This window comes from Callospermophilus lateralis, chromosome 12 (genome assembly GCF_048772815.1).
Source record: "Callospermophilus lateralis isolate mCalLat2 chromosome 12, mCalLat2.hap1, whole genome shotgun sequence".
Taxonomy (NCBI): domain Eukaryota; kingdom Metazoa; phylum Chordata; class Mammalia; order Rodentia; family Sciuridae; genus Callospermophilus; species Callospermophilus lateralis.
Window position 1 is genome coordinate 27421856 of NC_135316.1, and position 26011 is coordinate 27447866.

The following is a 26011-nucleotide window of genomic DNA, read 5'->3' on the forward strand; positions in this document are numbered from 1 at the left end:
CCCTATCTAGAGTTCCTCTATTCCTCCCATGCTTCCCTTTCCTATCCCAGTATGAATTAGCCTCCTTATATCAGAGAAAACATTCGGCATTTGGTTTTTTGACATTGGCTAACTTCATTTAGCATTATCTTCTCTAACTCCATCCATTTACTTGCAAATACCATGATTTTATTCTCTTTTATTGCTGAGTAATATTCCATGGTGTATAAATGCCACATTTTTAATCCATTCATCTACTGAAGGGCATCTAGGTTGGATCCACGACAACTCTAATGTTAGGCATTATCATATTATTAGATTATCAGATAGAAAAAATACTATTTAATTTACAAATCTAAGTGTTTGTGTGAGAGGTATGTTACCTATCTTTATATACAGATGTATATGTATTCTATTAACTTAAAAGAAATTGATCAGATCATTTGCCTCATAAGGCTTTTCTTAAAGTTATATCACCCTTCTGTAATTATCATGCACACTTTTACTTTGAGACACAGCTAATCTTATCAGTTTTTTAAAGAGAGATTAATCTTTGCACACTACTCAGAAGGCATGTCAGGAAGCAATAATTGACATTTTGAAGGCAGAGGAGGACTGAGAATTTGAGAGAGCAATATAGATGGTTTGTAGGGAGTTTTAAGAAATAAGATGATTTCTAAGAGGTCTTATATTTGCTAAACCAATCTAGGTCTTTTAAAAATCTTTGTGCTTAAAAAGAAAAAAATCCTTCTCCTTGAAACTGAGCAAGGAAAGAAGGTAACGTTTGCTTCTTTGCAACTAGAAGGCCAGCTATCAAATAATTAAGCCATGGCTCAGGAGGCTGAGGCAGGAAGATGGCGAGTTCAAAGCCAGCTTCAGCCACTTAGTGAGGCTTTAAGCAATTCAGAAAAACCTTGAATAATATAAAATATTTAAAATATGTAAAATATTTTATATTTTAAAATTCAAGAAAGGGCTAGGGACATGACATGGCTCAGGGGTTGAGTGCCCCTGGGTTTAATCCCTGTTAACAAACAAACAACAATAAAAAAAAGCCAAAAAATTCAATATCATGTAAATGTCATACAACAATAAAACCATAAATTAACAAAATAATATAATGCCGGATTGTAGGTAAGAAATAAATTATAAAACATACTGAGGCTGATTCCATATCTCTTACTGTTATACAATACAGTGTTTAGCATTTAATCATTTGCTGAATAAATAACTGAAAAAAATTAAAAAGATTTCGTATCTTCTTATCTGGATTCTAGCCTTCTGGTGATTATTAACTTCATCTTACATTAGGGAAAAAAATAACAAGAGGAGTTAGGTCATGATATCAACACTGGAGGATTTGTTTTCTCATATAGATTTTTCAAAAAAGCAACTGAGCTCCATGAAAGTAGATTTCAGCTTCTTGTACTTACTTTCAACTCTAAAGAGAGCCAATTAAGCATGATATTATAAAGTCGGTCCTGCTGGGTTTTTTTAAACTATAATTCAAAATAGTAACAATGTCAATTACAAGATGTTTGATACTTACATATGGGAATCTGATTATAAAAAATGGAGAAACTACATAATGCAGCTTAGTTTGTGAAAAGCATTTTCAAGTGGAAATCAATTAGAGAAATGATGTTAGTAAGAAGTTTGGCAGCACTCTCTTACATGAACTTCATTTTTAGATTAAGGGGAAAAAATGGCAGAAAATACCTATTATCTTTCTTTGTCCTAAGTTAATACACTTTCCCCAAAGTAAGAAGAAGGGATGTGGTGTTTCAAATCCAGAATGGTCTGGGAGGGTCTTTTGGTAGATGGTTGTCTACTTTTATCCCACCTGTTCAGGAAGGAAACTTAAGCAGCAAAATAAGTGGTCCAAAGTCTGATCCACTACACCAGGAGCCCATGATCTTTGCCCTCCTGACAGCAATAACAAGGCAAGGTCATAAGTATTTGGGGGCCACTTTCTCTATTTAAGAAGAAAATCCATCTGTAAACAATCTAATTTTTTGTGTGGGGGGGCAAAAGAAGAATTTCTGCTTCTTTGGCTATTTTCACATCCACACACATTAAAAAAATTCAATCATCTTCATACTTTAATTTGTGTGTGTGCAGGGCAGAGGAAGAACTCCTGCTTCTTTTTTTGGTTATTTTCATATTCACACACATTAAAAAAATTCTGTCATCATCTTCATATTCTTTCTTTTTGTGCACTCATATGGAAACATCTAGAATGGGAAAAATAGCAAAAAAGGTAGATATAAAACTGAGGCTATAAAATTTTATTGTATTGATATGAAATAATAAAAATACATTGTGGGTTGGTTGATTATTTATTTATGTTTTTGCAGGACGGGGGCCATAAAGCTTTAAGCATTATGATGAAATTTTGGCTCATCAAGTAGAATGTTTTTAATGGTGTCCACTTATTCTAGAGATTCCACCATGTATTTTTCCCTATTTACAGAGGATTTTAGATATAAAAACTATGTATACATAGCTTGTTACAGGCAAGTAGCCCTTTTAATACTGAAAATAATACTGTATTTGTATATATTAGGTATTGCTATAGGTCAAACAAAGCCTTGCCTCTAGTCAAAATAGTCATTTGATAATCATAATTATAAAATTATTACCAAAAGTATTTTTTAAAAATATTTTTCAGTTGTCAATGGACCTTTATTTTGTTTATTTTTATGTGGTGCTGAGGATCGAACCCAGTGCCTCACACATGCTAGACAAGCACTCTACCACTGAGCCACAACCCCAACTCCTACCAAAAGTATTTAATTCAATTTCATTATGCTAAGGTAAATAGTTTTTTGACCCATAAACATTCAACAATAGAGATATTTTCATCATTTTCTAAATTTTTCATAAATATATGGAATATTTTGACATTAATATCAGAATTAGTGTGTAAAAGTTGATTACTCCAATGCTTGTTTTTATTCAGTCATAACTACTGTGGAAACCAAGGCAGAAATGATGCATTAACAAAACATCTCAACTTCCTTGTATCATTAATAAAAGTGGCAAATAGGGAAAAAAAGAGGGAAATTTAATGGTGCTACTTTCTTTACACAAAATACATGGCATATTTTTGCTGCAATATTTAAAAAAGTGCAAAAGCATTCTCCAGTTGTATTTTTTTTTTTTTCTAGAGGAAGACAAATGGTGAACTCTTAAAATGCCTAAAACTGGCTTCCTTGCCAAGTAGGGTCTTGAAATAACATTTAAATGGTTTCAAGAGATAAAAAAGAGACCCTGTTTTGCAACTGTAAGTAATGTGAAACAATTAATACAAACAATATTAGACACAGCAAATTAATTATAATTTAAAAACTGATCTAAAGCTGGGCATGGTGGCCCACCTGTAATCCCAGTGACTAACAACTCTGAGGCTAGAGGATCATGTTTGAGGCCAGCCTTGACAATTTAGTGAGACAGTCTCAAATAAAATAAATAAGTAAATAAAGAGGGGAGGGGATGTAGCTCAGTGGTATAGCATCCCTGGGTTCAATCTTCAGTATCACAAATAAACAAGCAAAACCCCAACCTTACCTAAAGATGAAATACAGAAGCTAAGAAATTACATCGCTTTCTCCTTCTTGGGGGGAATAGATAAAGGAAAGCTTCTCCAAGTAAGGGTTGCTTAAGTCAAGATTTGAAGAGTTAGTAGGACTGGACAGTAGGTCCTGCCACTCTTTTCTGTGATGAGAAAGATGCTGAGGTAAATCCTCTTAATGATTTCTATTTTCCTGGGGAGTAAGGGGTTGGTAATTTGCTAGAAAGTGGGGATAGGCATAGGGATAAGAGACTTTCAGAAACTCAGCATGATGGATCTGAGATTGCTACTCTAAAGAAATAAATTGATTTTGATTTTTGTATAGTGATGCTGTATCCTGTGACTCTCATAAAGTATTTAGTACTTCTAGTAGCTTTATTATCTATAGATCTTTTAAGAATTGCTACACAGCAATCATGCTGTCTACAAATAAAGGCAGCTTTATTTCTTCTATTTATATCTGCAAATCTTACCTTTTTCTTGCCTTTCTGTCCTGGCTAGGTCTTCCAGTTCAATGTTGAATACTAGTGAGAACATCCAGCCTTTCTTAGTTGCTGATCTTAAGCACACAGCATTCAATGTTCCATTATTAAGAATAATATTGGCAACTGGATTCATATATATACTCTTTTTTAGGACCCAGTTTTTTTTAAAAAAATTTTTTTTAGTTGTACATGGACACATATCTTTATTTATTTTTATGTGGTGCTAAGGACTGAACCCAGTGCCTCATGCATGTGAGGCAAGTGCTTTACCGCTGAGCTACAACTCCAGCCCTAGGACCTAGTTTCTTAAGAACCATAAGAGTCACTTCTACTCATAATCTATAAGTTGAGGTAGTCAAAAAGGTTCCAGAGGAAGAAACACAAGCTCTACTTCTTGATGGAAAATGACAAATTTCTGGAAGAACATGTGGGGCCAGAAATATTACTCTAGTCATTTTTGAAAATACAATCTACTATAGCATTTAACTGATTTATCTCCTCATATGGAATATTCTTCCTTTAGTTCTAATGAAATTCTATCTATTCTTCTCAAACTTCTTTGAAGTCCTGACTCTCATTGCTCTCTCTGATGAAACCTTACTACCCTTAAGATAGTATAATACCTAGATCTTATGCTAGACTGTGAATTCTATTTAATATAATAATAGTATTTGTTTTATTCACCATTGTGTACCCAAGGCTTGACAGTGAGACCAATAAAAATTATAATAAAATTATAATTTTAATAATTTGTACTGATATATTTATTATTAATTATTATTCTACTCAATTGTGCCAGGAATTGTGCTTGGTTGAGTAGTGTGTCAAATAAGACAGGTTCCAATGCTGTTATACATTAATAGAGAAACTGTACATAAAGCAAGTGTGTGTGTGTGTGTGTGTGTGTGTTAAGGCAGTGGCAGGAATAGGGCATCTGCAGTTTATTTCAAGTTGCTGACTTGAGATGCCTTAGGTATTTCCTAGAGATGCCGAAAAGAGGCAAATACATGGGTCTGGTGATTAAGTGAGAAGTCTGGTCTGGAAATAAAAAGATACAGATATCAGTGTTTGGGGAACAGGAATATCACTGATGTGGATAAGATCATTAAGGAAGACAATAAAAAATGAAAGAAGACTGCATGAAGACAGAACCTTAAGAATTAACTTTTAAATAAAGACTGGAATTAGTTTTTTTAAATTTTATTTTTTGTAGTTGTACACAATAACTGCATTTTATTTATTTACTTATCTATCTATCTACCTATTTATTTATTTATTTTTATGTGGTGCTGAGAATTGAACCCAGGGACTTGCATGTGCGAGGCTAGCACTCTACCACTGAGCCATAACCCCAGCCCCAAGACAGGAATAAGTTTTATCTCTAAAACTAAAGAAACTCGAGGGCCCACATCTTATTTATTGCTTATATCCCAGGGTATTTTTTATAAATACCAGACTGATCTGAGTTATCTGTTATATCTGATATGTTTACATATCTACAAACTCCAATCAAAATCCAGCCATTGTAAAGCACAGAGTTAGAACATGTTACTTTTGTAGCAGCCTCTGTTTTATAAATATATTATAGAATTAACTGGGAACTAAACGAAATGCTTCAACTGTGGAAGAGGAGAGGCTGATATGCTTTTGGCACTAAATAAATCTTTTAGGTAAATGCCTCTTGATGCCATATTCTAAAATAGTATAAACTGGTATAGATTAATGATCTTTAAAAAACAAATAGTAAACAGTTCTTTTGGTTTCTTATTAAAACAGAAAAAAAACCCACAAAAAAATAGAAGCCATATGTTTATGACTATTAGAAAGAAGAATCCAAAAAAAATGTTTTATTTTTTTCCTATTGAAATTGGGAAGATGAATCATTTTTTTTTTTAGAGTGAGAGAGAGAGGGAGAGAGAGAGGGAGGGAGGGAGAGAGAGAGAGAGAGAGAGAGAGAATTTTTTAACATTTATTTTTTATTTATTTTTTTTTAGTACTTGGCGGACACAACATATTTGTTTATACGTGGTGCTGAGGATCGAACCCGGGCCGCACGCATGCCAGGCCAGCGCACTACCGCTTGAGCCACATCCCCAGCCCCGAATCATTTTTTTGGTATTAAATGCTTTATCTTGTTTTACTTTTTATTTGTTATATATAAATCTCATAAAGGAGGATTAAACTTGATGGAATCCCAAAGAATCTCAAATTTAGAATTATTCCATAGAGGTTATTGGAAAAGTAATAATGTGTCTTGGGGTTAGACTATGAAAATAATAATTATTTAAAAACTAATATTCTATTACAGTCTTTCCTGTAACTCATCTGTTCTTTTTAGTGATTTTGTAAATAGATTCATATAATACACAGTCTTCTGTGCCTAATTTTATATCATTCAGAAAGGAAAGCACGGGGTTAGAACTTCTTACCTTTGCAGAAGTCTCTCATCGGTGAAAGCAGAAATGAGTAAGTTGATAAATAGAAGTGTGTCTGATGAATACAAGAAGAGAAGAGGCAGATTCTTTCTAAATCTCCCCTAGGTGGGTGGTGGTGGTAAAGTCCACCTCCAAGAATGAAAATGAGATTCTATGCGCTTTAAAAACCTGCTCTTTTCTAACTGGGATATGCATACCTTCCAGTTGGGGGTAGGTTAGTGATGAGCCAGGGACAATTAAGTTTTAAGTTATCTGCCACCCTGTGGTTTGACAAATAAGAAAATCTTTCTTGGGCTCCATGCCAGGTGTGTATGTGTGTGTGTTTACAAGAAAATTGGATACTTCTGTATAGTGTTCAAATGCTGTGAGAAAGCCAATGATGCCCATGATACTGGTCTATCCAGGTACTAATTTTCTGTTCAACCGGAGGAAGGGGAAAATGGGATTTCTTAGTGTTCTTGGAGGCCTACACGGCTAAATTTTTTTTTGGGGGGTAGGGAGAGGTCATCAATTTATCACAAATTTGTGCTTTTAAAACTTCTGAATATGTAAAAACTATCTGGCTCCTACACATTAGTTGCTTTCCTGTTTGAATTGTACTACATATATGTTTTAGTTTACCTATCTGCTTAGATCCACAATGAGTTTTCAGATATTAGAAAAGCATATAAAGAATCATGTTTTTATTTAGGGTCATTCTCCATTTATTTTCTAAAGTATAACAATTTTTATTTTTATTTTTTTGAGATAGGTTTGCTATGTTGCCCAGGCCAGCCTTGAACTCTGATCGTCCTTCAGCCTCTCAAGTAGCTGGGATTACAGGTGTGTTACCACATATGACTAAAGTATAATAGTTTTAAAATGAACATTTTCCATTGGGATCAAGGTTGTTTCTCTCTCTCTCTCTCTCTCTGTGTGTGTGTGTGTGTGTGTGTGTGTGTGTGTGTTGGAAAATGAACCTAGGGCCTCAAGGCATTCTAAGTGTGCTCTACCACTGAGCTTACACCCTTAGCCAAAGATTAGTATTTTTGTAGCTTTACTGCAATATATTTATAATCCATAAAATTCATCCATCTAAACTGTATAGCTCAGCAGTTTTTAGAATATTCAAAGAGTTGTGCAACCATCACTACAATCTAATTTCAAGATATTTTTTATCTTCCCCAAAAGAATGAAAAAGTCTTTAACAGTTACTCCTCCTCTTCTTCTAGTACTCCTAAGAAAACATTAATCTACTTTCTGTTTCTCTGGATTTGCCTATTCCAGACATAACATATAAATAGAATCATACAATATGTGGTCTTCTGTGCATAATTTTAACCCTTTTCAGAGTCAAGTGTTAATGCTAACTGGTTAATCTGAATGTGATGTCTGACTTGCTTTCTTCACTTGTTAATTACTTGCTTACTTCCAATAAAATATCCCATGTTGCAAGTATAAATAGGGGTATGTGTTAGACTGGGTTTCTCTTTCCAGTCACTCACTGACATCTATTCTGTAGCAACTTTTGCTTACACACTTGGCTAGTAATTAAAGTTAACAGAGGCTTAAAACTATGACCTCACTCTAGGGGACAAAAATTATGAAAGGGATCCTGGATGGGGGAAAAAAGCTTTCAAAGAACTGAAACTAAAATAGCCTAATAGGCAGTAGTACACAGTTTTTTAGAGGGTGGGGTAGCACTGTCTTTTAAGTTTTCTCTTTAACATTATTACCAATAATGACATTAAGGTTTAGTGGCATACACAGGAGCTACAAACATCTGCTTGTTCTATTTTAGAAAATAGTTAAGGTGGGCTGGGGTTGTGGCTCAGCAGTAGAGCACTTGTCTAGCATACGTGAGGCCCTGGATTTGATCCTCAGCACCACATAAAAAATAATAAACAAAATAAAGATATTATGTCCATCTACAACTAAAGAAATATTAAAAAAAAAAAAGAAAATAGTTAAGGCAAAAACCTACTCTTCTTCACCCAGATACTTTTTGTTTTCCAAAGTTACATAAATTCATTAACTTTTTGTTTTCAGCTTTTAATCATTCAAACTTAGGCTGAATTGTACTTAAAAATAGTACTTGGGCTGGGGATGTAATTCAGTGGTATATCTAGAGCTTGCCTAATATGCTTGAGGACCTAGGTCTGAGCCCCAGAATGCAAAAACAAAACAAAACAAAAACTTGTTTTTGTGCCTCAAATACGGAAATAATATTGCTCATTGTGACATCTTTAAAAGACACAGAAAATAATTAAAAAACTAAAATCACTCGTAATTAAATAATTCAATAACTGCCAATATTTTTGCATTTTTTCCTAATAAAAAAATTACATAAAACTAGGTAAAATTTCAGAGTTTCTTATGTGCAAGTCCCCCCCATGTTTTACCTGTATTATATTACTGAATATTATAGCACTATTACTAGACAGTACTATTAGCACTCTCATTTTACTTGGATGGAAACCCAGGCTTGAAATGCTTAGATAACTTTGCCCACAGACACACTAGTACAAAGAGGTATGGCCAGTAGTCAAACTCAATTTATGTCCTACTCTGGGACCTGTGCTTTCAATGATACTATTTAATTATACCCATTATATTTTTTGCTCATTTACACAGGGTGAGTCTAACCATTCTTTGATCCTACTGGGTGCTGTGATTTATATGATTCTACCATCTTTTCATTATTCCTTACTTCCTCATGTCATAATTTCCCAACTGGCTGAGTTTCCATGGTCAAGATTATCTTTCCTTTTTTCACAGGTTCTTGGCTAATCCCAGCCCTACTTAAAAGTCAAAACTCTGCCTAATCCATGCTGACACCTGTGCAGCTGAAAAATAGCCACAATCATGCTGAAGTTCTGAATATAATTTTATATTCAGAACTAATAATCTCAAGCAGAATTTAATGAATCTATTGGCAAACATTATGTTTCTCAGTCTATCAACTCTTACAGCTTTAGAAGGCTATTTCTGTAACTCTGCAGTATTTCCCCTTTCTTACTCTCAGCTGATGACTGCTTCCCATGTCACTGGGGAAAAAAAAGAAAAAGAAACAAGATTGAACAACTTTTACATACTCTCATCAGACATCCTTTTTTGAAAAAAAAACAAAACTTTTTTGTAGTTGTAGATGGACAGCACGCCTTTATTTATTTAATGTGGTGCTGAGGATCGAAAAGTGTCTCATACATACATGTTAAGACAAGCGCTGTGCCAATAAGCTACACCTCAGCCCCAGACATCCTTTTTGATGAGCATGGAATGTGGATGGTTAAAGAATGAAGGTCACTGTAATTTAACTATAGCCTATAAAGATAAAGGAATTCAGTAGAAAAAAAACTTAAACGAAGGGAAAATGGTTTTAGCTGGATAACCAAAGTCTCAAAGGAGCATGTTTCTATGGTTTTTAGTGCACACAATGGAGGATTCCAATGCCTATCAAGGAACCAGGGAGAATGACCAGCCACTACCCACTTGAAAGTACCTTGGAGAGATGGTTTTTACATAGCCACATCTTTTGCTATTAATAAAGTGTATTATTTGCAAAAGGCCAAAAAGATAAATACCAGGTAAAAATGAATTTAAGATTTAATAATTCTTAGATTGTTTTGTATCTTTCTGTTCATACACTAAGACCATGGGTCACTGGGTTGGCCCTGTTTTTCTTTGTTTTGTTGTTCATCATGATCCGTAGGAATGCAACCAAGATTATTATCTTTCTTATCCATGATGAAAAATGAAGATGAAATACATCATATGCATAAAGGATGTATTATGTAGCCTGCAAAATTACTGAATTTTTGATTTGGCTAAATATCGTCTGATAGTTTAATTGCATTCCAATGAATAATAAAAGCAGAAAATGCTATAATCTTTAATCATGATTTAGTTTAGTTCTTTGAACATAATTATAAAGGCAATAGTCTTTTTCTGCTAAATCTGATGTCTGGTTGCGGTCCCAAGTAGTTTCTGTTTCCTGCACTTGTCCAGTGGAGTCATACTTTTTTCGCTTGTCCCATAAATTTGTTGGAAACTGAACTTTTCAGATAATGTGGTAACTCTGGGAATTAATTTTTCCCTCCCCCTGGGGTTTATTCATGTTATTTGCTTGTTTGTTTATTTTAGTGACAACTACCCTTGATCCTACCCACTGGAAGTGTTAAAGTTTCTGAGGATGCTCTTCAAGACGGCATAGTTTTGGGTATGCCTACAGTCACCATAGGATGACAGTTTCGGAAGCTTTCTAGGTCTCCTTTTCTGTCCAAGATGTTGAATTCCACTAAGTGTCTGATTATCCCACTGTTTTCATTAATGTCTTGGGACATAAAGTGCCCTAAAGATAATCAAATCAAACGTGGGTTCCTCTGAAGGAATAATTCCCGTGGTTGGTGTTTAATATTTGTTATGATCGAAGGCTGGTTCCTTACAGCTGTCTCCCTGCTTCTGTAAAGTAGCCTGTCTACAATTTAGCCTATTATCCTACTCAATCTATCAATGTCCTCCCAATTACCTTCTACCACAATGTATGCCTGTTTTTGAAAGGAGATTTAGGCTTGAATTTCTCCATTTTCTGTTGAAAATGAGGTCAGTTTCTTTGGGAAGAGAGAGGAGTTATTTGTTTTACCCATGCAAAGTTATTTGTTTCTCCCATGCAAAATCTCTGAAGCCAGGGGTCTGGGGCTGGAAGTGTGGATAACAGTGCACTTCTTTTTGAGTGATGACCCCATTCTACGAGGTGGCTGGCATTAATCTCAGGTCTTCTTGACTTGCCTTACTTAGTGTGAAAACACTGCCTTATGAGTTGAGACAAGAGCAGTTAGGTCCCCAGTATTCTCAGTGGCACAGAGCCAAGGCAGGACCTCCATTCCACAAGTGAGGACTGGTGAAAGAAGGGAACTTTCTCTTCTCAGCTGCATTCTTCAGAACTTTGCTGCTGCAACAAGTAGTTTAGGGGAGGATAAAAAATTTCTGAAGCTCTGTTCCTCCCAGGAGAAAAGCCCACTGACTGGGGCTTCGTGGAGAGGAAACCCTGTGTTTTTGGCTGCTGCAGTTTGGAATGAGTTTCCACCTCACTGAGCTGGGATGGGGTTGAGAAGGGTCAGACTTAGTTCAAATATCCCAGACTCTCCCTTTTATTACCCGATTTTAGATTTTTTTGAAAAGACATTTATAATTTGCTGTATAACCTTAGAATCATTTCCAGAGACTTTAAATAATATTATTAAGTTTTTTTTTCCCACCAGTTTCAGTGGGTAGCGGATCCATAGAGCGTCTCATGCTGCCATGATGGAAAATCATTCTCTTCCATTTATTCCCTTTTACTAAGTAAAATTCCATGGTATGAATATACCGAAGTTTATTTATTCACTCTTTTACTAATGACATTTGAACAATTTCCTTTTTTTTGCTAATAAAATAATACAACACTGCTGCTATGAGCATTCTTATACATATGTACTCCTATACAAGGGGCAAGTGTTCCTTTTGGAATGGGAACATAGGTAAAAAATTGTGGTAATGTTTAACTTAACAAGGTAAAAAATTGTGGTAATGTTTAACTTAACAAAGTAGCTTCAATTTATATTTCCAACTAACAGTGTATAGAAATCCTTGATGATGTCATCATCAATAATTTATATCATCATCAGCCTTTGTTAGTAGACTTAATTGTTGCCATTCTAACAGGTGTAAAATTCTACCTTTTTGTAGTCACTAATACAGGTAAACAAGTTTATGTTCACTGTTCTTATGTTGCCTCTTCTGTGCAAAAAATAGTCTCTTCTGTCAAAAAAATTTTTTTTTAAAAAAATTAGGTTGTATAGAGAAGAGATTCTCTTTATCTCCCTACTTGGTTCTTATGTAGACTTTTTTTCTGTTGTTATTGTTCTGGGGCTGGACTTAGGGCTTTGTATATGCTAGGCAAGCACTCTGCCACTGAGCTATAGTCCCCAGCCCTTACATGGGCTCTTTGTCTGGATCTAGGAATTGAATTAATAATAGAAGAGCTGATTAAGACAAAGCATCAAGTTTTACTAAATTTACATGTACTGAATGGAGATCCTCACAAAGTGATATCTGAAGTGACCAAAGCAAAGTAGTTTTATAGCTTATAGACAAAGAATAATGAATCTGTAGGGACTGGGGATGTCCAGTCCCCAGCTGGTAGTGTCTGCTTCACATGCACAAGGCCCTGGGTTCAATCCCTAACACCACCACCAAAAAACAAACAAAAAAACAAACAAACAAACAAAAAAAAAACCACCCAGAAATTTAAAAAAAAGAAGAATGACTCTATGAAAGAATGACAGGACAAATGGATCTTTGGACCAAGGGGGGATATAAAGAACTCAAAAAGCTAAGAACCGAAAAAACAAATTAACTCCATCAACAAATGGGCCAAGGACCTGAACAGATACTTCTCAGAAGAGGATATACAATCAATCAACAAATAAATGAAAAAATGCTCATCATCTCTAGCAATCAGAGAAAGGCAAATCAAAACTACTCCAAGATATCATCTCACTCCAGTCAGATGGCAACTATTATGAAGACAAACAACAATAAGTGTTGTGGCATATATATACAATGGAATTTTACTCAGCATTAAAAAAAGAACAAAATCATGGCATTTGCAGGTAAATGGATGGCAAGTTGGAGAAGATAATGCTAAGTGAAGTTAGCCAATCCCCAAAAAATAAATGCCGAATGTTTTCTCTGATATATTTTCACTCATAGTAGGGTAGGGTGGGGGAGCATGGGAGGATTAGATGAATTCTAGATAAGGAAGAGGGGTGGGAGGGAAAGGGAAGAGGCAGAGAATTAGCAAGGATGGTGGAATGTGATGGACATCATTATCCAAAGTACATGTATGAAGATACGAATGGTGTGTCAACCTACTTGTAATAAAAAAATATATGTATAAATACATGAATTGGCGTGAACATACTTTATATACAAAGATATGAAAAATTGTGCTCTATATGTGTAATAAGAATTGTTGTGTATTCTGCTGTCATGTACTTAAAAAAATAAAATCAATTAAATAAAAAAAGAATAATGAATCTGTGAAAGAATGACAGGACAAATGGATCTTTGGACCAAGGTCATTAAGAGATATATTCCTAGGAATGGAATTACTGCTGATGTTGAACATGTTTTCATGTGCCTATTGTCCTTTTGTATATCTATGGAGACATCTCTTTTTTTTTTTTTTTTTTTTTATTGGTATAGGGATTGAAGCCAGGAGTGCTTTACCACTGAGCCACATCCCCAGCCCTTTTTATTTTCGAGACAGGGCTCACTAAATTGCTTAGGGCCTCACCGAATTGTTGAGACTGGCTTTGAACTTGTGATCCTTTTGCCTCAGCCTTAGGATTATAGGAATATGCCACCATGCCTGGCCTATAGGTTATCTTTCCATTCCTAGGTATGTACTCAAGAGAAATGAAAACATGTCCATCCAAAGACTTGTATACAAATTTATTGTTCATAACAATCAACAAGCAAGAAACAATCCAAATGTCCACCATCTGATGAATGAATAAACAAAATGAAATATCCATACAATGGAATATTATTTGGCAAGAAAATGAACTACTGATATATGATTCAACAGGGATAAACTCAAAAACATATGCAAAGTGAAAGAAACCAGTCACAAAAAGGCCAAATATTTATGATTCCATTTGTACAAAAGATCCAGAATACACAAATCCATGGAAAATAGGTCAGTGGTTGCCAGTGCCTGGGGCAATGGGCAATGGAGAATGACTGCTAATGGATTCAGAGTTTCTTTTTTGAAGTGAAGAAAATGTTCTCAATTTGTAATGATGATGATTACACAACTCTGTGAACATACTAAATCCACTGAATTGTATACTTTAAAGGATGAATTTTATGCTATGTGAATAATAAAGTGTTAGTTAAAACACACACACACACACACACACAAAGAGATATATTGGGGGTGGAGGGGATTTGATGTAGAAGCTAGTGGAAATAAAGGTGTCTGGAAATTCAAGGAGTCTGTTAATAGGGGCTGCAATGAATCACCTCAATTACCAGTCTGGTGATCAAGGCTATTTTCTGGGCTTGGTTTGTGAAGAACACCTCTTCTAAGACTCTTTTATGGTTTGCTGCATGTAGGAAAAAACAGGCCAACAGCCCTTCCTGTAGTTAGTTCTTCAAGTGATTTCAGCTTGAAATAATTAATATAACATTCAGCATATCTTAAGACATCATGTCCTTAAATCCTTCATTTGCCAGTCTTTTTAAAATTTTAATTCTATATATAAATGTTGTCCTGACAATTATATGTGTTATGATAAATTCTGCCAGTTTTTGGCTTGTCTTTTCAAAAATTTCTATATGGCAACCTGTGATAAACAGAAGTTCTAATTTCAATATAGTTGAATTTTATCAATCTTCTATGTTAGTGTTTTTCATGCCTTTAAGAAGGCATAACTCATAGAGACAGATTTTAAATTATCTTAAAATTTTTAAAGCACTCTTTTTTTCCATATTAATATCGAACTGTCCTAATATCATTTATTGACTAGTTTTCCTTTCTCCACTGATTTAGATTTACACTTGCCATCACTGTCATATTATATAAGTTATATTTATGCTTGTAGGTTCTGGTTAATTTGTTCTGTTGGTAAATTTGTCTACCCCTGTGCCAATGTCACATGATATTAATTATCTTTATAATAAGGCTGGGAGGGTAACTTCTTAGCTGGTTCAGGCCCTTGTTTTTCCATACAAATGTTCAAATCAGCTTGTCAAAAAACACAAACACACACATTCACCCACCCTACTTGCATTATCAATGAAACTGCAATTAGTCTACAGTTAAGAGCTTAAAAACTAGGGTTTCTAGGCTCATTCATGTTTATAGAAATGTGTTTTTTTCTCATTTATATATTTAATTTCCCTCTAAGTTCTGCATTCATTCCATCTTGCAAATTTTGATAAGATATTATCTTCATTTTTCACTTAGTTAAAATATCTTTAAATTTCCCTTATGTGTTATTCAGAAGTGTGTTGTTTAATCTCCAAATATTTTAAGATTTTTCAGTTGTTATTCTAGTTGAATTCTATTATGGTCTAAGGCCATATGTTGTGTAATTTTATTCTTTTTATATTAGAATTATATTATTATTATAGTATATAGTTATATAGTTATACACAGTAGTTGGGTTCATTTTGACAAAATTATACCTGCATGGAATTTGATTACAATTTTTGTTCTTCCCCTCTCTTTCCCTCCTCTCCTCCTTTCCCTTACTCTTCTTCTACTCTACAGACCATTCCTTTTCTTGTTTATTTAATGGATTGGTAGTTTCTGAATATACATAAAGGTGAAATTCCTTGTGGTATATTTCTATATGCATATAACATGATTTTGTTTAAATAATTCCATATTTTCTCCCCTTTCCCATCCCTCTGCCCTCCTTTCACTTTATTTCCCTTACTTTGTTCTGGCTTCACATGAGAGAAAATATCCAACCCTCGATTTTCTGAGTCTGGCTTAACTTCACTTAGCATGATATGCTTCTTTTCCTTCCATTTATCAGCAAACTCCATAATTTTGTTATTCTTCATGGCTTAGTCAAACTCCACTGTATATACATACCACATTTTCTTGATCCATTCATTTATTGATGAGCATCTGGGCTGATTCCATAATAGCTATTGTAAATTGTGCTACTATAAACATTGAAAAGGCTATAGTAGTATACTATAGTATACTAATTTTAGTTCTTTTGCATAAATACCAAGGAGTGGGATAGCTGGGTCATAAAGTGCTTTCATTCCTAGTTTATTGAGGAATTTCCATATTGCTTTCCAGAGTGGTTGTACTAATTTTCAGTCTCATAAACAATGTATGCATATACTTCCCCCACTCATCCTTGCCAGCATTTGTTACTATTTGTGTTCTTGATAACAGTCATTCTGACTGAAATAAGATAAAATCTTGGTGTAGTTCTGATCTGTACTTCCCTGATTGCTAGAGATGTTGAACATTTTTTCATATATTTATTGCTTATCTGTATTTCTTTTGAAAAATGTTTAGTTCTTTGCCCATTTATTAATTGGGTTGTTTTGTGTGTGCGTGCGCGTGCGTGCGTGTGTGTTAAGCTTTTTGATATTAATCCCTTATCAGAGAAGCAGCTGGCAAAGATTTTCTCCCATTTTGTAGGCTCTCTCTTCACACTCTTAATCTTTTCCTTTGCTGTACAGAAGCTTTTTAATTTGATGGCATCCCACTTATTGATTCTTGATTTATTTCTTGAGCTTTAGGGGTCTTGTTGAGGATGTTGATCCTTACACATGATTCCTATTCTAGCAAAAGTTCCCATCTATGGTCTATCCTGGTAAACGGTTCCAGGTTAGTTAGAGGATGTATATTCTACTATTGTTGGATTAGATCCAGTTGATTGGAGGTGATGTTTTGTTCAGATATATCCTTGGTTTTCTGCTTGATTTGCCCATTACTGAGAAAGAGAGAGCGAGCCCTTGTAGTTTCTAAGGATATGTTTATCTCTCTTTAGAGTTCTATCAGTTTTTACCTAATATATTTCGATGCTCTGCTGTTAGGTGTGCACATACTATGGATTCTTATGTATTTTTAGACAACTATCCCTTTTAAAATCATTTCGCAATGCCCCTTTTTATTGCTGATAATTTTCCTAGCTCAGAAAATCTGTTTTATCTTAAAATAATTATAGCTACTTTGGCTGGCTCCTTCCTTCCATCCTTCCATTCTCCTGTCCTGGTACTAGAGATGAAAGCCAGGGACACTATACCACTAAGATACATTCCTACATTTTTTAATTGATAAATTTAGATCATTCATATATAAAATGATTATTTAGATCATTCATATATAAAATGTTAATTATTAAGAATAAATTTAGAGGCTTTTAAAAACTTATGTATTTTTTCCTCCATAGAAAAACCCATAGATAAAACAACATTTCTAAGATAGATTATAAACATTTGCACTTGAAAAATCCATAATAAGTAAATGCATGGTACAAAGAATGACAATTAAAATAAAGAAAAGCTGTTACCAATTCTGAAAAGCAGGTTTTCTAGCTCTGCAATTTATTTTTTAAATGCAAAAACAAAAAGCAAAAACTCACGTTCCATTTGCTCAAACATTACTGAAAAGAGGAAGTCTCGTGGTGTCATATAATATTCTCCTTCATGTTCTAGTGAAGAAAACTGCATGAACCGCTGTTTACGAAGAGACAGTTTTTCTATTGCTCCACAGTCAACATTTTTCTAAAGGAAAAAAAAAAAAAAACTTTTAAGATTTTTTTTAGTTAAAAGAAATAATTCAGTTACTTCTAGAATAATCTTTACAGAGTAATTTTCATGTGTAGGTTTGACAACCCCCAAACCTTTAAATCATTCATTTAACAAACACTAAGTGCCTACTTTGTACTGTTTTAGGCACTGGAGGTAGAGCAGTGAACAGACTAATTTAAGGAAAGTTACATTACAGAAAGGGAGAATGACAGGGAATAAATGCAAAAAATAATGTTAAGATGGTGAAAAGTGATATGAAGAAACAAAGAGGTAAAGTAGGTGTAAAGGTAATACTTTAGATAGAAGCTCTTTCTGAAGTGATGGACATTTAAAGAGGCTAAATGATGTGGGATTCGTGAATCATGAGTTTCATGGGTCTCTCTTGAGGGAGAACATTCTAAGCAAAAGTCCACGAGGTAGGCATATACTTGGTGTGCTCAAGAAACAGCAGGGGGACCAATGTTACCAGAGGAAAAAAGGGAATGGCAAAAGGTAAGTTCAGAGAAACAGTAAGGCAACAGATCATGTAAAGTTGTGTTTTCATAAGGAAAAACTATATCATTTGTAATAAACAACTCTGCTTTCAGAAATACAAGGGAGAAACCATACACAGAAAATGCTAGAAGACCAAAGATGTATAAAATATTGTTAGTATTAGAGTCTATCTGAGGCAATAGGACATAGATCTTGACCAACTACTGAAAGGAACAATAATGAAATCTTTCTTGCTAACCTTTCATTGAGCACTTATTACGTGCTAGGCACTTTTACTAATTAAGCATTTTATACAGATTATTAGTTAATCTTCATAATAACTCTGACAATAGATATATAGTAGATATGTAAACTGATACAGTAGATATAGCAGAGCCATGCTAAAATATCAGGTCTGTTTGACTCAAAGGGGTTTCAATCTCTTGAGCCACCACACTATCCTCCCAAACATGACTGGGCACTGTGGCTAGACAGACTGGAGGAAGATGATACAGCAGTTAACATGGAAACCAATGTCAGTGCAGGAATCCTGACACAAGAATGTATTATGAAATGTCTGTGAAATCCAAAAGCAGACTTTCATCATGGGTTGCTTTCCTAAGGCAATGCTTGCTCTAAATTGGACCACACATTCTTCCTGGACCTACTTCTCACATTTAGAACTAATCCTATGATCTACCCTGACACATGCAATATTTAGTGATTGCTAATTAAATAAAATTGAGAAAAAGATGAATTTCAGTTGCGTAAAGCTCTTCAAATTCAAAGCCATCAACAGCTCCTTTTGGGCTGATCTAAGTCTTTTAATTAATATTAATTCTCTTCTGAATTAGACAATAGGTTGGCAGTCATTTTTTAATACCTTTTTGCATTCTGTGAATACACATTCTCTACCAGGATATAGGACAAATACAGGTTATTTCATAATATTGCAAAGATCTGTACCCAAACTCAAAATCTTTAGCTTTTGTTTCTTTTTCCCCTTAAATTTATCATAAAACGTCTACGGGATGTGGCTCAGTGGTTAAGTGCCCCTGATCAATTCCCTGTGTCCCTTTGGGGGGAAAAATCACTAGAAAACAACTAAAGAGGCACGTTTTAATTATAAGAGTCGATACTCATCCCAACAATTGGAAAACTGAATTTTATTAATATTTTCTGAATATTTTACACATGAGGTAGATATGTACATAGTAAAAATTGATATCTGCACAAAGAAACAAAAGATTGTATTTTAATCGTTATTAAGCATCTGCAGAATAACAATGGTAAATAAGACAAAAATTAATTCCTATGAGAAAGTACTTAGTGCTTTAGCAGTGAATTTACAGAACATATATGGCTAAGATAGTGAAGAAAGAGTGGGTTAGAGTGTTTTCAGTAAAGGTCATAGAATGTGCAAAGTCCTAGATATTAGAAAAAATTAAAGAGGATGAACATGGGCATTATTATATGAACATTATTAGCTTAGAGACTGTTTATATTTATTATACTAATGTTAATATACAGCTTATTAAGAGATTAACAAAATTGAAAATCTATGCAAATCTATCTCAAATTCTTAAAGGTTGGCTCTTATATACTTTCTAATGTTGAAGTTCAAGACTTTAAAAAAAAAAAAAAAAAAAAAAAAAAAGAACGGAATTCTTTTTGTATAAATAAATTCTTCTTTCCAAACCTCAACCAACTAAAGGGATCAACTACTCATTTGAGACCCCTCTTCTAGTGGTCTCATAACAAGATGAATCACTGACTCTGTTTTTTTTGTTGTTGTTGTTTGGTTTTCACACGGTCCTCTACCTTGTACTAATCTTACTCTTTCCTGGTCTTAATATATCACCCCCACCAAGAAGTAAACACACAAATCTCTCATCTCTCATTTTTTAAAAAAACCTAACATTAATTAATTAATTTAATGTAGTGCTGAAGATTGAACCCAGTGCCTTACACAAGGGCAAGTGCTTTACCACTAAGCCACAACCCCAGCCCCCTCTCATTCTCTTAAACCAAGACATGAAAATTGTTTTCTTTCTTTTCAAAAATTAATATAAAGTAGATCAAAGAAGTTACCATAAAAGCTAAAAGTATAGAACTGAAGAAGAAAACAGGGGAAAGCTTTATGACACAGCATTAAAACATTTTAAAATTAATACATGTTAACTGTACATACTCACAGATATACCATTTTATTTAACAAATGTGCATTTCACATATGAATTCAGAGTACAGTGATTGCATCCAGCCTCTCCCCTGCCAGCACAATCTCCAGTAATCACTATTTTATCTTTAAGACAACTTTTTTTGGTTTCCATATGAGAGAGAACACAAAGTCCTTGTCTTTCTGTGTCTGACTTACTTCATTTAACATAATGTTCTCTAGTTCTATCCATTTTGCTACAAATGACAAGATTTCATTCTTCTTTATAACTGAATACTACTCAATTACATGTATGTATATATATAGATGTATCTATCTACATATATGTGTATATAGATGTCACATATAAAAACTATTCTGAAAGAAATCCTTTTATTTCCTTCTAGAAGGTTTAGGCCCTAAAAATTCCTCTATCTCCTGTTATTTCCTATATGCCTATATATAGGAATTTGTAACTCATGTAGGATTATATTCTTGAGGAGTCATGAAAAGAGTAAACAGTTCAGCAAATTGTCATTTTATTGATTTAGATGATTGGGTGGTATGTCATCCTTTTCAATTTCTTCTCTAGTGAATAAGAGAAGGTGGAGAAGGTGAAATTAAAGCTCCCTTTCACTGGTTAATTTCTAAGATGAATCCTGTCAGAATTGAAGACCATGAATTTGTAGTCTGCATCTACTATACCATTAGTAGATGGTGTGGTATAAAACCTTAACTTCAACCCTTCTACCAGTACTCTCTCAATTCCATTTAATAGGGCAGCTTTTAATTCCTCCTGCTCCCTGGTATAAACAAACCTTTTCTACTACCTTAAAACCTTCTGACTTCCATTGCCAGCATCAATAATATCTCACCTTTTCCTAATCCTCTCCACTGTTCCTCACACTCTTATTACTGAATACAAAATAATCCCCCAGAGGTTATTTCCATAGTTGATTTTAATCATACCACTTCCCTTATGAAATATGTAGTAGATGCCTCATGTCACCATACTACCTTTCCCTCTTTAACCTCCATCCTCAGTAGTAAAACATGTGTACTTAACTATTTACAAATTTCAGAACACTCTAGGCAGAGACAAAACATATGAATTAAGGAGGCAACTGTATGGTAGTAAATACATACAGTAATAGGTAATGTTTATTAAGTATATAGTATACATAATACAAATTGCTAACAGCTGTATACAAATGTTCTCAATCTTCACAATGGCCCTAGGAGCAGACACTGTTTTTATCAACCTCATTTTATAAAGATTATTAAGGTTAACTAGCTTGCCAGATTAACATAGCAAGTACACGACACCAAACCAAATGACAGAACAGGTAGTATAACATTAACCCCAGTCTCGTCCACTTCTTACCCTAGTGTTTCTAAGAAAGATATAAATTCGAAAAACAGAAAAAGCAGTGTGGGTATTGACAGTTGAGGATGTTTTCGTGAAAATAGGAGGATTTAAGCTAGACTCTAGAGAATAAATAACAAAGAGTAGAATCAGAATTAGCTATTATTTAGGTCCTGGACTAAGTGTTGTCCATTTCCTAAACAGTATGCATTATTTCTCCCATTCAAATTTAGGATAAGTAGGATGTTCTGAATATGTTTCTTTGCCACCACAACAAAATTTATGTAGAGGAAAAAAGCATTGTTCTGAAATTACCAAAACCTTTCTAATTCCAGGCTAATGAACCAACATAGTTTTATTTGGGTCATCTTTATCACACAGAACTTGAATTTTAAAAGTGTATATTAAAGGACAATAAGAATAGTCAATATGTATTTATATATTTATGCTTATCACATACCTATGGTTTATAGAATTTGGCAAATTAATTTGCCAATGATATTTAAAATCCTTTGTAGGCCTTATCTTGCTTTACTTCATTTTAATAACCATTTTTATCAAATCTTAGATATACTGGATGAATCTAATGGTCAAGAATGCAATAACCCTGACATTATTCCTTAAAGGAAAAAAGATGCTGTATTATATCATCTCTAGGAATGTACTGTAATAAAAACCAAGTCATTTTTGTCTATTTTTCAAATAGACTGTAAACCCTTAGAGCATACATTACATTTTGGTTTCATCATACTGTGCTTTGCACACAATGGAGTGTAAGTGATACTAACATGGGATTTTAAGAGTTAAAAGGGAGGAGATCTTCTACTCAATAGCTCTAGGCAAAGGATCAGAAGTCAGTTGAGTTCCACTCTATGCTTGAGTTAACTAGTTTACAACAAGTGGCTATGTCCAAATGCTGCGAGTTTATGGCACACAGTAATGAATGCAAAATTAAAAAGCACAGTTTACAACCAGCCTTTGGTGGAAAATGTAAACTTTGTCTTAGCCTTTTCTTTTCCTTTCTCTGTTTCTTCTTTCCTTTCATCTGTAGGCTTTTCCTGATGACATGTGTGCACACTCTCCTTTTTTAATTTTCTGTTGTTTCATTCCTTCCTTTGCTCATAGGTTTCAGGTGACTTTTTTTTCATTATTGCTGCTGCTGTTTTCATATTCTGTAAACTAATCATATCGTTTTTGGGGATACTGCTTTCCTTTTTTTTCTAATTTCTGCCTTTTCTTGCCTTCTTTTTCTTTTTTAAAATTTTTTTTAGTTGTCAATGTACCTTTATTTTATTTATATGTAGTGCTGAGAATCGAACCTAGTACCTCACACATGCTAGGCAAGTGCTCTACCACTAAGCTATAACTCCACCCCTGCCTTCTCTTTCTTAAAGTGGCATATTTGTGGTAGGCTGGGTTTGGTAAATTGAGCTAGGCAAAACAAAAACAAAAACAACAACCAAACTGTTTGTAGTCTTAATACAATCAGAAAGTAGTTTGGAGACGATGAGAAGGCATATCAAATGTCAAAACATCAGATATATCTAAAACAAATACAAATGCCTAACTTAGGCAGAGAAGTTCATTGATTCAGTTTCAAACATTTAAGAATCTATCATGTGTTATTGTTCTGGGAATCATTAGATGGATACCAGGAAGTATCAGCTCTTGTGGAAATTACAAAAAGAGAGTTGGACAACAAATAAACTGTTAAGAACCCTAGCTCTGAGGTCAAATTGCTTGGGATTAAAATTTACTTCTGTCATTTACTAGGTATGCAACCTTGGATCAATGATTCTCTACATCGGTTGACTCATGAAAAATGAGTAAGCTGGAATAAAACTGCTTAGATTTAAATTCTAGCTCTCTCACTTGGGCAAGTCCTATTACCTTCAGTTAAGTGATTTGTAGAATGGAGAAAATAAATAGTATCTATCTCAGAGTGTTTTTTTTTTTTTTTTTGAAAAAAGCCTTCAACAAAATAATACCCACAACCCTTGCATAATGCCAGCACATTAAGTTGATCATTAACAACATTAACAAAAGTTCTACAAAAGATATATACAAAAAGTGTATGTGTGTATATATGTATGTATGTATATATATATATATATATAGTGTGTGTGTGTGTGTGTGTGTGTGTATAAAATTCTATGAGAGGGCTGGGGTTGTGGCTTAGCATTAGAGTGCTCACCGAGCATGTGCGAAGTCCTGGGTTCGATCCTCAGCAACACATAAACAAATAAAATAAAGGTATTGTGTCCAACTACAACTAAAAAAATATTTTAAAAAATTCTATGAGAATAGTATCATTACAGGATTTCAAAGGATAAATAGGAGTCTGCTAAGATAGAGAATAATAGTAGAGCAAACTATACTAAAATTAGTTCTGAGATGTGAGTAGCCACATTCATGATGTAGACAGTCTTTGGGGTGTAAGACAAAAATGGATGGAAGTGAACTGTAGAATACTGCAGAGATCATCAGGGATTTTGACCTTTTCTCTTGTTAATCCATACAACTGCCACAATATATGTAAGAAATACAGAAATAGGATATCTGACACCACAGTTCAGCACTTACTCAATCTATATTAACTTGGTTATTTAGTTTAAAAACCCAGCATATTAAAACATTAAATTATAAATGCTTATTCTCTTCTGGTCAGAACATGTTTTTTTGGAAAGCACGGCTTTTATATCTAGAGGTTCATTATCTCCTGCAATATTCCAGGATATTGACCTCCATGTCCTGAGAGTCAGACTCACACATTTTGAAAACTGGGAATCCTGTATGGTACATTGAACCAAGCCACAAAATAGTGAAATATTTCCTTGTCTCAGTTCATCACTAATAAAGGGTGTAGGCAGAGAAAACTTATATATGGTTCAAAAAAATAACAATTTAGGTTTCTATAAAAGGAGACGCAGAAAGAAAAATGAAACAAATGTTATCCAGTGTCCTATTACTGATTCCTAAGACCAGAACTTCACAAGAAGTCCTCCCCAAGATTTTATTTAAATAGTTTGGAGTTGTTATAAACACTATTACATGTCAAATAAAACTAAAACACAAGATGCAAATGCTTTCATCTTTCCAATAACATCAACACACACTTTTTAAAGAGCTTACCACTAGTTTAATCCTAGTCATAATGAGACACCATAGGAAAAGCATCTATATTCAATGTGCTGACACAGATTTGGTTATTTCAGGACTTCAAGAAAAATGATTGTTGTTATCTTTTATCTTCTAGGGTTAAATCAGTTGCTTACAAAGACTAAAAAGTACCATAAGGCAAACTGCAATTTTAAGCAATACATCAAGGATACAAATTTCAGTATAAATGTTGCTACTTATGTTTAAAATCCTTGTTAAGTACCAAGGATTGTTTCAAGGCTATGAAGAATGTATCAACACTAGAAGAAGCTGGAATCTCCAGGTATTATAAGATTTGCTGCATAAACCAAGTTTTTAGTTTATCCCATTGGCCCTTTGGATTTTTGTTTTTTACTCTTAATTTATATAAGAATATATAAAAACTCACTTGGAAATAAAATCTTGGAAAAACTTTTTTCTATGCTGGGTTTCTCAAAAATAAGTAAATAAATAAACAACATTATGTACCTTCCTGAAGAGAGTTATCTCTTAATTAAATCAAAAGATCATACATATATATATATATATATTTATTTATTTATTTTTTGGGGGGGTGGGGTGGGGTGGGGGGTTACAGGGACTGAACCCAGGGGCACTTAATCATTAAAACACATCCCCAGCCCTTTTTATTTTTTGAGACAAGGTCTCACCAAGTTGCTTAGGGCCTTGCTAAACTGCTGAGGCTAGATTTTGAACTTGTCATCCTCCTGCCTCAGTCTCCTAGGATGACAGGTAAGTGCCAGCTCTCAACAAATGTATGAGAGCAGTAACTGAAAGTTTTTAAAACATACCCTCTTACCACAACCTGGCAAAAACAACAAGAAAAAAACAATAAAAAACAACAAAATCCAAAAGAACTAAAAAGTCATGCTGAAATTTTAAACTTGTTCTAGAGGATTTTTTGGGTACTGAAAATTTGGACCAAACTGTAAGACAACACCCAGACTGAAAACCAGTTTCTTCTTCCAGAGAGAACAATGTGGTATAATGAAAGGGAAGATAAAATTCTGAAATGCCTTAGTGGTTAGGGCTACCATGTACAGTGGTGTGCACTGCATGATTCTAAGG

General features: G+C 34.1%; 1 protein-coding gene across 3 annotated transcripts in view; it reads right to left on the reverse strand.

Moving 5' to 3' along the window:
- Micu2 (mitochondrial calcium uptake 2) overlaps positions 1 to 26011 on the reverse strand; it is a 106261-nt gene that overhangs the window by 50817 nt on the left and 29433 nt on the right. For all 3 annotated transcript variants that reach the window (XM_076872489.2, XM_076872488.2, XM_076872487.2), the window contains exon 2: positions 17618 to 17759. In XM_076872489.2, the coding sequence (XP_076728604.1) occupies positions 17618 to 17759 (142 nt within the window). The remainder of the gene's footprint in view (positions 1 to 17617; positions 17760 to 26011) is intronic.